Source organism: Bombina bombina, chromosome 3 (genome assembly GCF_027579735.1).
Source record: "Bombina bombina isolate aBomBom1 chromosome 3, aBomBom1.pri, whole genome shotgun sequence".
NCBI classification, from domain to species: domain Eukaryota; kingdom Metazoa; phylum Chordata; class Amphibia; order Anura; family Bombinatoridae; genus Bombina; species Bombina bombina.
In genome coordinates, this window is record NC_069501.1 from 1029736786 (window position 1) to 1029749188 (window position 12403).

The 12403-nt window shown below is 37.7% G+C and overlaps 1 protein-coding gene across 1 annotated transcript in view; it reads right to left on the bottom strand.

The window, feature by feature from the left end:
• Positions 1 to 3437: 3437 nt before the first annotated feature.
• Positions 3438 to 12403, bottom strand: part of GALNT6 (polypeptide N-acetylgalactosaminyltransferase 6) — a 93003-nt gene continuing 84037 nt past the window's right edge. The window contains exons 7-11 of the mRNA XM_053708230.1: positions 9690 to 9890; positions 9083 to 9214; positions 6105 to 6206; positions 5637 to 5795; positions 3438 to 5062 (exon numbers count right to left, since the gene is read on the bottom strand). Of these exons, the coding sequence (XP_053564205.1) occupies positions 4949 to 5062; positions 5637 to 5795; positions 6105 to 6206; positions 9083 to 9214; positions 9690 to 9890 (708 nt within the window). The 3' untranslated portion in view covers positions 3438 to 4948. The remainder of the gene's footprint in view (positions 5063 to 5636; positions 5796 to 6104; positions 6207 to 9082; positions 9215 to 9689; positions 9891 to 12403) is intronic.

Genomic DNA, 12403 nt, shown 5'->3' on the forward strand with positions numbered 1-12403 from the left:
CCCCTCTTCTTCTTCTCTTCTAGCAGGCACCCACGTGACATCCACCGACACATCATCATCAACCGCTTCACTTGTATCTGAAACATCAAGAAAGGAAGCAGCAGCGGGTACAACATCACCATCATCACACCGTACCTCCATGTCGGTAATGCTGCCTGACTGAGACTGATCACTATTATCTACATCCTCTGTCAATGATGGTTGCGCATCACTCATTTCTTCAAAATGATGTGTCAATAACTCCTGTGACAGATCAAGTGAAGCGGCTGTGGTGCTAGTGTTGGTGGTGGCGACAGGCGGCGGAGTGTCACTGGTCACTTGAGACCTGCCCAAAGCACAGCTGGACTTAGATGGTGCGTCAAGGTTAGGAGGACTAGCAGCGGAAGCTGAAGAAGATTGGGTTTCCTGTGTTAGCCATTCAACTAGGTCCTCCTCAGAAGTTTTTGCATCCCCCCTGGCACCCGGCGTCTGAACAATGTGCATATTTGTAGGGTCTAAAGGAATCACAGCACCACGACCACGGAACCTGCGGGGTGGCCTGCCTCTGCCTGTCATTTTTTTTTTAAATGGACACTAACAATACTATTACACCAATTGAGTGGTGGCACTGTGAAAGTGGGCAGAGTATACGCTGTGAGACTGACAACAACAAAAAAGACAGATGTTTTAAAAATCACAAATTGTTAATTTTTTTAAATATTACTAGTACTGTGGCAACAAATATGATTGTTTGGCACTATTTGGCAAATGAGCCTGTCTGGCACACACGCTGGGAGAAAGGAAACTGCAATTCAATGGCACTAGGAGACTGAAGAATCACAGTCAAAACAGTTATGATTAACAAAAATTCCAATCCTGTTACAATAAATATGAGTGGTGGCACTAATTGGCTAGTTGGGACTGGCACACAGGCAGGCAGGCGGGAGGAAAATGCAATTCAAGGGCACTAGTAGACTGCAGATTGACAGTCAAAACAGTGTTGATTGACAAATTTTGCAATACTGTTAAAAGAAATAGGATTGCTAGCACTAATTGGATAGTTGGGCCTGGCACACAGGCTGGCAGGCAGTAGAAAAGTGCAATTCAATGGCACAAGCAAAATGAGGATTAAGATCAACCATCAAGATTTTTTTTATTTAAATTAGTAACTATACTGTGACAATAATTAGGATTGGTGTAAATAGTTGGCAAGACAGCCTGGCACAAAAGGATGGCAGGCAGGAGGGAGATGCAATTCAAGGACACTAGGAGACTGATTACTGACAGTCTAAACAGTGATGATTGACGATTTTTGCAATACTGTTAACAGAAATATGATTGCTGACAACAATTAGCTAGATGGGGGCCTGGCTCACAGCAGGCTGCAAGGCAGGAGGAAAGTGCGTTTCAATGGCACCAGCAAACTGACGATTCAAATCACAGCAACTATTACCAAAAATTTTAATTTTTAATTATTAGAATACTGTCACAACAAATATGATTGGTGTAAATATTTTTTAAGTAGGCCTGGCACACAGGCTTGGAAGGCTGTAGAAAAGTGCAATTCAAAGGCACGAGCAAACTGAGGGTTAAGATCAACACTAAAAAAATGTTTTATTTAAATTAATAACTATACTGTCTGACTGTGACAACAATTATGATTGGTGTAAATAGTTGGCTAGACTGCCTGGCACAAAATGCTGGCAGTGGCAGGCAGGAGGTAAATGAAATTCAATGGCCCTAGGAGACTGAATATTTGCAGTCCAAAAAATAATGTTTTGGTTTTTTTTTATTACTGTTACAAGAATTGTGATTGGTGCCACTAATTGGCTACTTGGGCCTGGCAGACAGGCTGGCAGATATGAGTCGTGGATGGTAGGTAGGGCAGTAATTTAACACAGTATGCTGTGTAAGTGACAAAAACACAGGACTGATAGAAAATTAAGTTACATTACACTAGCAAAATATTTTAAAATTTTAGATTTTAATATTAAAATTATGTTAAGAAGTGCAATGCACATATGACTATGAGTGGTCGCACTGGCTGGCTGCTACGTAGGGCAGCAATTATAACAACAGTATGCTGTGTAAGTCAGATAGACAGTTAGACACAGGCCTGATAGAAAATACAATTAGATTACACTAGCATAATGATTTAAAGACTTTTTTTTTGGAAATTTTAAGAAAAAGGTTAAGCACATACATATGAGTCGTGGCTGATAGCCTTGGAAGGGCAGCTATTAAAAACAGTAGGCTATGTATGTCGGATACACACACGCCTGATAGAAAATACTATTAGATTACACTAGAAAAATGATTGAAATTATTTTTTGGGGGGGGGGAATTAAAAAAAGGTTAAACACATATGAGTCGTGGCTCATAGACTAGGGAGGGCAGCAAGTAAACACAGTAGGCTCTCTATGTCAGCAAAACACACAGGCCGGATAGAAAATTAGATTTGATTACACTAGCAAACAAATTTAAACTTTTTTTTTTATATATTAAAATTAAGGTGAAAGAAAAATAGATATGAGTGCTGGGTGGCTGCCTGGCACAGACCAATTAACCAAAAGACTGAAAAAAAAGAGGTATATTAATGCTGAGTGAGCCTGACAGACACAGGCATGATAGTAAATGTAATTAGATTACACTAGAAAAATATTTTTTTGTGTTTTTTTTTTTTTAAATTAAAAATAATGTTATAAACGGATATTAACACTGCTGGCTGCTGGCTGGCACAGAGCAATGAACCAGAGTATATGCTGTGTGACACTGGCCTGATAGAAAATGAAAAAAAATTACACTAGAAAAATAATTATATTTTTGGGTTAGTTAAATTTAAACTAATGTTGTTAGGGAGATATCAGTGGTGGCAGTAGTCACAGCATATGCTGTGAGCCTTAAACACACAGCTGAAAGCCAGGCAAATGCTAATAAAAAACAAACAAACAAAAAAAAATAACGGCACGAAATATAGCCCTAAAAAGGGCTTTTTGGGGTGCTGTGCTTGCAGCAGAGATGAGTGGAGTCCTTCTGGACTGTAAATACACTAGCCTAGCTATGTTTTTCCTATTAATGTCAGGAGCAAAAACACAACACGTCCTCTCATTAAAAAAGCAAGGTCGTTATGAGTCTAAAATGGCGGATTCCGAGTAGCTGGGAGTGTCTGTGAGGGAGTGTCTGATGTTGATTGGCTCTAATGTGTCAGGCGGCTGTGACATAAAGGGTCAAAGTTTCCACAATGATGACACATAGGGGCGGATCGAACATCGCTATGCGTTCGCCCACAAACGCGAACGCGAACAACCTATGTTCGCTGTGAACCGTTTGCGGGCGAACAGTTCGGGACATCACTATACATAAATTATGTTTTTTAACATATTACACATTTTCCATATGCATATCTGATCTGTAGACATTATTAGTATTATAAGACAAACATGAAATGCAAGGTAAAATGATTTTTAAAAATGATTTATTAAAAGAAATTATTTTAGACCAACAAGCCAGTGTTGCAACAGTATATGCCACAGTATTTTCTTCTAGACTTTGCATACATTAACATATTATAAATATTACATTAAGTACTGAGACATTCTATGTAGGGATGTACTTTGTGGGAACATGAGGAAGTCTTTGATAAATATAAAACTTTTCCAAATATTCTGATTGATACAGAAAGCTATAAAACTTGAATAATAAAAAATTAGCACGAGGGTCAATTCCTGATGATTAAAAAAAAAAAAGAAGAATGCATGGCTGAATAATCTTTCTTACAGGAAAATGTAATTAGCAAATATGCTCTTCCATTTATTTACCATACCCCATGTGGTTGCAAATTACTACAATTCTAAAATTTTGGTACATATCTGACTACCATAAAAAGTTTCTCAGTTCTCTGAATTCTATTCCAGAATATAGTACATCCCTAAAAATGTTTTTACAAAAATGCCTATTTTAGGCATAAACCATAAGGCTCAAAGTTTATTTCTAAATCACAGTGAGTTCAGCCTTCTATTCAGCTGCAGTACCTTTTCAGGTACACCCTTCATTTAAAACAATGCCAAATTCAACAACAAAAAATAAATTACAAAATGTTATGGATTCATGTAGCATTTTATTAATCACAGAGCTAAATAGCTACATTTAAATAATTCCAGAGTGTGATCCAGGCATCTCTCTGAAGAGTTATAGAGCAATGTACTCAAAAAGTTTCAAAAGTAATCCCAGTTTTTTGCTCTAGTGTATTAACTGTTCAATAGTTCCCTTCAAATGCTACATCGCTGATCATGTTCTAAGCTGTAGATTGGTTGCAATATTCTGGAGCAAGAAATAAAAATGCACAGATGGGTAGCAACAATAATGTAGCTTCTGGGATGATGTATTTGCCTTGTAAATCTGCAAATTAAATGCTCTTTAAAATCCACTTTATTAAAAGTGAAATTGTGTCTTCAAGCAGGAGTTTCATTATATAGTAGGCTCTCAATATATATATATACTGTATATAAAAGTGATAGCAAGGGCATTGTAAAAATACCTTTAAATTACTCTAACAATATCAAAAGTGAGTATTAATCTAGAGTATTTTTATAACTACACTTGTAGTGTAATGTTTGACTTCTTTGCATTGGAATTCACTGTAGTGCAATCTCAGTTCTTCTTACATCATGTAAAACAAAAGATCTCTTGAGGGCTGAAGACACTAATGTGCAGGTATATCCATGGCAGAACATTAACAAAAAAAATAAAAAAAAAAATCTTGCGTTATTTCTAGTGGTTTTTGATTTAAAGGGAAACATCCAATAAGGCACTGTTGTAAACTGTAAACACAGCAGTGGAAGACTCGACATAAATAAAGGGCTTCTTTTGTCTCTTAGCGATTTTTCCTTAGGATCCAGTGGATTAAAAGGCACTTTCAGCAAAACTACCTGATATACCATCACCCAGCCTCTATTGTAATTTGCAGGGATTAGCTGAATCCCCAGCGTTGGTGTAAATCTGAAACGTTGCATTCTGTTGTGCTTGGGTGTTCCCCTCTTGCTGTTAAACACATATTGGAACCTATATTTCTAAGCAAATGCTCCTGTAATTAAAAAAAAAAAAAAAAAAAAAAAAAAGTCAAATATTCTGTAGACATTTAAATAGTAACATAGTAGATGAGGTTGAAAAAGACAAAAGTCCATTGAGTACAACATATACAAATCTCAATATAGCTACAATAAATGCTCAATTTGTACTTAAAGGAATCCCGTTAATAAAGGTGACCCATTTAAATCCCTTAATTCTGTTTCTAGCCAGAAATGTATCTAAACAATGTTTAAAATGTATCTAAGGTATTGACATTTACTACCTCCTTAGGTAATGTACTCTATTATAGATCATTAAATGCTTAATAAACTTTACCAAGAAGTTGAAACCCCCCAAAACACACATTATACAAGGTTAAATAATACTACTATTCTATGTTGACTCCTACTCAAGTACTACTACCACCATCTTTTTTTTTTTTTTTTTTTTTTTTTTTAAATACCCCAGTCCACAAATTTAGAAAAACCTGCCATATGCGAATTACAGGGAGAAAAAAAAAACAGCATGCTGGATTATATTTACTCATTACAAACCAAAAGACAACACATTCCATATAATAGCACACACACCTTTGTTAGTAACCATTCTTCATTTCCAGGCACAGTTGTACCTTTACCCCGGTACTGGCAGTCACCTAGTTCTACCTGGCCTGGCCCATACTTAGAACGCAAGCACAGCTGCTTGCCAATGTTATGCCGAAGCTCTTTCTGAGTGGTGAATTCAAAATACTGGAAAACATAAGAGAGTTATTATTATTTAACAACGAGGCTTACAGAACTCTGTAGGGATCACAACAAACATATTGCAGTGCTTTAATGGATGATCCTGTAATGAACAAACAACTAGGGGTATTCATGTAGATTACATTGTGCTTCTCTCAACACTATGTATAAACACACAAGTTTTCTCCACTGGTCCATTGGTCTAAACATGTAACTAATTCTTCCTTCAAGAATTTCATGGATTGTTTTGCTGCACAGATCATCCATAGCAAACGTACACAAAGACAAATCATAAGAGTATTCTAACAAACACACCTGGTTTCCTCCCATCCCATGGCAGGGGTACATGATCAGAGGCTTTCCACCATGATTACTCTCCCCAACATCTAGGCAACTCTGAGATCCTTCATTTTTAATCTGAAAGAAACACAGTATTAGTAGTCTACTCTCAACCTTTATAAACACTCTTTCCCAAAAACATTGTTTCTTTTGCAAGTGCATATATAGAAAGGCAAAATGTTTAGAATGAAAGGACATCGTCTTAAATGAATCAAATCAGTCTGTACTCTAATTAGAGCATGAAATCAATTACTACAACAAGCTACCATATCCCAATGGGACAATGAGCCAAATACACTAATATGGGAATGTCCTTCAAAATATAGGATGGTTAGGAGTCCTTGGTTATTCTTTATTAATAAATAAAGCAAGCTTAGTGTATAATGATTGCATTTATTTCGGGGCAAATTGTGATCCAGGTTCTAAGACCTAACTTGAGCATTGTACACTTCACTGCAAGTAAAGGTAACAAAGAAAGATGCATGTGTACACTGCACGTGAATTAGTGTCTCTTTATGCTCTGAGAACAACATTTAGATGGTAAAAAAAACAAACACATATTTCAGGGGTAAAAAACTATTTATGCTTACCTGAAAAATTTCTTTTTGCAATGTACCAAGTCCACGAATTCATCTTAACTTGTGGGATATTGTCCTTCCTGACAGGAAGTAGCAAAGAGAGCACCACAGCAGAGCTGTCCATATAGCTCCCCCCTTAACTACACCCCCCCAGTCATTCGACTGAAGGCCAAGGAAGAAAAGGAGACACTATAAGGTGCAGAGGAGACAGTATTTTTTTATGTAAACTTCAATCTGTCTTTAATAGACAGGGCGGGTCGTGGACTCGGTACATCGCAAAATTTAATAAATTTATCAGGTAAGCATAAATTTTGTTTTCTTTTGCATGATATACCGAGTCCACGGATTCATCCTAACTTGTGGGATACCAATACCAAAGCTTTAGGACACGGATGAAGGGAGGGACAAGACAGGAACCTAAACGGAAGGCACCACTGCTTGCAAAACCTTTCTCCCCAAAATAGCCTCCGAAGAAGCAAAAGTATCAAATTTATAAAATTTTGAAAAGGTATGAAGCGACGACCAAGTTGCAGCCTTACAAATCTGTTCAGAAGCATCATTTTTAAAAGCCCATGTGGAAGCTACCGCTCTAGTAGAATGAGCTGTAATCCTTTCAGGAGGCTGCTGTCCAGCAGTCTCATAAGCCAAATGGATGATGCTTTTCAGCCAAAAGGAAAAAGAAGTCGCCGCAGCCTTTTGACCCCTACGCTTTCCAGAATAGACAACAAACAAAGAAGATGTTTGACGAAAATCTTTGGTTGCCTGCAAAATAAAATTTCAAAGCACGAACCACGTCCAAGTTGTGCAACAGACATTCCTTCTTACAAGAAGGATTAGGACACAGAGAAAGAACAACAATTTCTTAATTGATATTCCTATTAGTAACAACCTTAGGTAGTAACCCAGGCTTGGTAAGTAAAACCACCTTATCAGCATGGAACACAAGAAGGAGAGTCACATTGTAATGCAGATAGTTCAGAAACTCTTCAAGCTGAAGAGATAGCAACTAGGAAAAAAACTTTCCAAGATAAAAGCTTAATATCTATGGAATGCATGGGTTCAAACGGAACCCCCTGAAGAACTCTAAGAACTAAATTTAGACTCCATGGTGGAGCAATAGGTTTAAACATAGGCTTAATTCTAACTAAAGCCTGACAAAAAGCCTGAACGTCTGGAACATCTGCCAGATGCTTGTGCAACAAAATAGACAGAGCAGATATCTGTCCCATTAGGGAACTAGCTGATAATCCTTTCTCCAATCCCTCTTGGAGAAAAGACAAAATCCTAGGAATCCTGATTTTACTCCAGGAGAAACCTTTGGATTCGCACCAAAAAAGATATTTATGCCATATCTTATGATAAATTTTCCTGGTAACAGGATTTCAAGCCTGAATCAAGGTATTTATGACTGACTCAGAGAAACCCTGCTTTGATAGAATCAAGCGTTCAATCTCCAAGCAGTCAGTTGCAGAGAAATTAGATTTGGATCTTTGAATGGACCTTGAATCAGAAGGTCCTGTCTCAATGGCAGAGACCATGGTGGAAGGGATGACATGTCCACAAGGTCTGCATACCAAGTCCTGCGTGGCCACGCAGGTGCTATCAAAATCACTGATGCTCTCTCCTGTTTGATTCTGGCAATCAGACGTGGAAGGAGAGGGAAAGGTGGAAACACATAAGCCAGGTTGAACAACCAGGGTACTGCTAGAGCATCTATCAGTACAGCCTAAGGATCCCTTGACCTGGAGCCGTAACGAGGAAGTTTAACACCTCTTCTCTTTGCTCTTCCTGCTTAGAGCCAGCAAAGAGAATGCTTTGGGGTGGAGTTAAGGGGGAGCTATATAGACAGCTCTGCTGTTGTGCTCTCTTTGCTACTTCCTGTCAGGAAGGACAATATCCCACAAGTTAGGATGAATCCGTGGACTCGGTACATCATGCAAAAGAAAAATATATTACAGAATTATACTCTAATATATTGAAAAATGTTTACGAATTTGATGCTGGGTTAAATTACCTCTATTTATATTATTGGTTTTAGTTTAAAAACATTATAGGTAGATGGAGTTTTGATTCAGTGAATGTTGGTTTAAAAAAATGTCTGTGTTTAGGATTTCCATTTTCTCTGTCACAATTTAACCTGCCTGGGAATTTAATCCATTACAAGCAGGTTCATTCTATGCAATATGTTAAAGGGGCAGGAAACCCAATTTTTTTCAGATAGAGTATGCAAGTTTAAACAACTTTCCAGTTTACTTCTATTATCTAATTTGCTTCATTATTTAGGTATCCTTTGTTGAAAAGCATAGATAGGTAGGCTCAGCACTTGGGTGCTATTTACTGATTGGTGGCTGCACATTGTACTCCAGGGAGACTTACCGCACCATAAAATATAGGAGAAAGATCTGGTAGGAACATCTCTGGGTAAATTGTATCCAGGTACCATGAAAAGTTCTTACATTTTAAGTCCTCTTTCAGCTTCAATCTCTGAGACAGATCACCAAAGGATTTCTACATGAAAGAAAAGAGAAGGAACATAAAAGATCCTACACAGCTGTAACGGAGTAATTATTTTTTACAGCTATAACTTAACTGGTTATTAATGTGCAAGTCTGACTACATGCGAAAGAAGCATTTACTAAGATTTCGCTATTGTACCACTAGGGGGTGCACTAAGCATACTGTAAAGAATGTGAAGACATGAACTAAGGACGCATCACCATCTTCAGAATTATTTACTATCACAACATTTACCATGCTTCTAGATTCTCAAGTTCATAGAAAGAACTTTATAAAAGCATACAATTTTGGTAAATCTTAAACAAATAAATAAATAAAACTTTTTTGACATTTCATATGTAGTGCAGAATCCAGTGAGACTTCAGTGTAAATCTTAAGCAAATGTATACAGTTTCAGTCAGTAACAGGACATGCTGCTGTTTATAGTGTTGCAATGCCTGATCCAGTTACTCCCATGTCAACATACCTCTTTAACTATTTTTGCAGCCTGCTGATTCCTGCGGTAGTATATTTCCTTGTAGTCGTCCATCCAAACCTCAGCCAAGCGCACTTGGTTTCTTGAGATGACCTGTGTGCCTTTGGGGAAGGTATGAGGGCTTTTTGTACGGAAAACATGGCCAACCACAGAGCAGGGGATGATTTCCAGTTGACCACCACACTGCCAGACCTACAACAATATGGTATAATTTGAAACAGAACTTATATGCAATTCAGGTGCCTTACATTATATTGAAGCATCAGGGTGAGATTTATTCAGACTACAGAGATCATCATATGTCATAATTAGGAAATTAAAGGAACCACAAACACACACATGTACAGTAGCTCACAAAAGTGAGCACACCCCTCACATTTTTTTTTATATCTTTTCATGTGACAACACTGAAGAAAGGACACTTTGTTATAATGTACAGTGTGTGTGTGTGTATATATATATATTTTATTTTTTTAAAGAAGACATTTATACTCAAAGTGTACAGTGCTGGTGTATATACAGTATTTTGGTTTCTTGGAGTTGGTAGAAACTTTAACTGTGAGCGTCAGTTGTCAGGCAACCAAGTTAAGACCTATTTAAAGAGACAGTAAATAGGATTATGCGTGAACAGGACACAGAAATTGGCATGTCTGGGATGAACTTCACATTGCATCACTTCTTTTGTGTACAGCTTAAAGAGACACTAAACCCAAAAATGTTCTTTCATGATTCAGATAGAGAATACAATTTTAAACAACTTTGTAAATTTACTTCTATTATCTAATTTGCTTAAGTCTCTCGATATTCTTTCCTGAAAAGCATATCTAGATAGGATCAGTAGCTGCTGATTGGTGACTGCACGTAGATGGCTTGTGTGATTGGCTCACCCATGTGCATTGCTATTTCGTCAACAAAGGATATCTAAAGAATGAAGCAAATTAGATAATTGAAATAAATTGGAATGTTGCTTAAAATTGTATTCTCTATCTGAATCCTGAAAGAAAAATTTTGGTTAATGTCCCATTAACCCCTTAATGACCGACGACGTATGGAGTACGTCCTCTAAAAAAATACAGTTAAGACTGAAGGCGTACCCCGTACATCGTTAGTCTTGGAAAGCGGTGGATCCTGATAGCTTCCAGCCACTTTCCGGTTATTGCAGTGATGACTCAATATTGAGGCATCCTGCAATAACTCTTCTTAGCCATCCGATGCAGAGAGAGCCACTCTGTGGCCCTCTCTGCACCGGACATCGATGGCCGCAATCATTGGTGGGTGGGAGCCGATGTGGGCGGCCATCGATGAGTGCCTGCAGTTAGAAGGGGGCGGGATCGTGGGCAGGGTTGCCGGGACGTGCACGGATGCGCATGCATGGGGAGCGAGTGCATGCATCGGGCTGTAGTGGGTGGGAACTGCTACACTACAGGAAAATTTAATTGTAATAAGCGGGAGAAAGGGGGGAGAGAATGGGTAAATAAAAGATCTAAGGGATCTGGGAGGGGGTGGGGCTCAGAGGTGTAACTAGAAACCACAGGGCCCAGGTGCAAGAAAAATGTAGCTCCATTTTAGAGGAAGCAGTGCTCTGGGAATTACATAGCATTGTGGAATTTGTACTTCAATATTTCCCTCTCAGTATTGTGCCACTGCAGTTCTGGACTCCAATTCCCAGCATGCATTGTACAGTTGTGGAAAGTGAGCTTCCTGGAAGGCACAAAGTTTGCATGAGGTCATGCCCCCTCTTCCATGCTTTGTGAGTATTTGCCATGAGCCATGTAGGAGGAGATGCACTGTGTGTATGAGGCTATGAGATTTTTGTACACACTGGGGAAGGCAGCAGGGAGTATTTCCTCTCCCACCTCCTTTGTAGAAGCAGCAAAGAATAGATATCTCATTAATGGCAATTTGCTCTGAGGTTTCACTTTGAGTCCTCCTACTCACATACTGGAATAAATTGTTAAATGTTTTGCCAATAGCAAAAGTAGAGGAATGTTTATATTTTAGGCAATATACGATTAGCAGTTTTAGCTTTTATATGTATAGTTTAACTTATGCTGGTTATTTTGTGTTTCTTTTTTTTTTTTTTCTCTTTATGGATAATATAATGCAACTTATCTTCTATTTTCATTTATTTATGATAGACATTCATTTTATTACACCTCACTCAAAACTTTTTTGTAAAAATGTATTAAAGTTTAGCATATAGTGTACTAGAAAACTAGGACTAGTAACATTTTGGGATGATTTTCAACCCCTGCAAACATTTTCCATGTGACCTAGATTCTGAACATGAATGATATCCATACACACACTGGGCTCCATGTATCATCGTAATTCTAGCAGTTCCATAACTGATATATAATGTAAAGCAAATCTTTATTTAGCTGCATTGTTCAACAGATCTTCTCAAAAGAGGATTTGCAAATGTGTTTGGCCATTTGCTCTCTGAAGGTAAAATGTTACTTTTCTCAAGTTTTGTTTCAATTAAAAATAGTTAGTTATTTTATGAGAAAATATGAATGTGTCAAGGCAAACAAGAATGTTTGATTTATGGTTAATGCAATGTTGCAGCATCATTCTTTTTAAAGTAGCTTTGATGTTTATCCCTAATTTTACTGGTGGTTTAGTCCACAGGTAACAAGTTGCCAGCTTGGGATATTTATCTGATGGAAATAAAAAAAGATACAAGTCCTTCAAAATGTATAGAT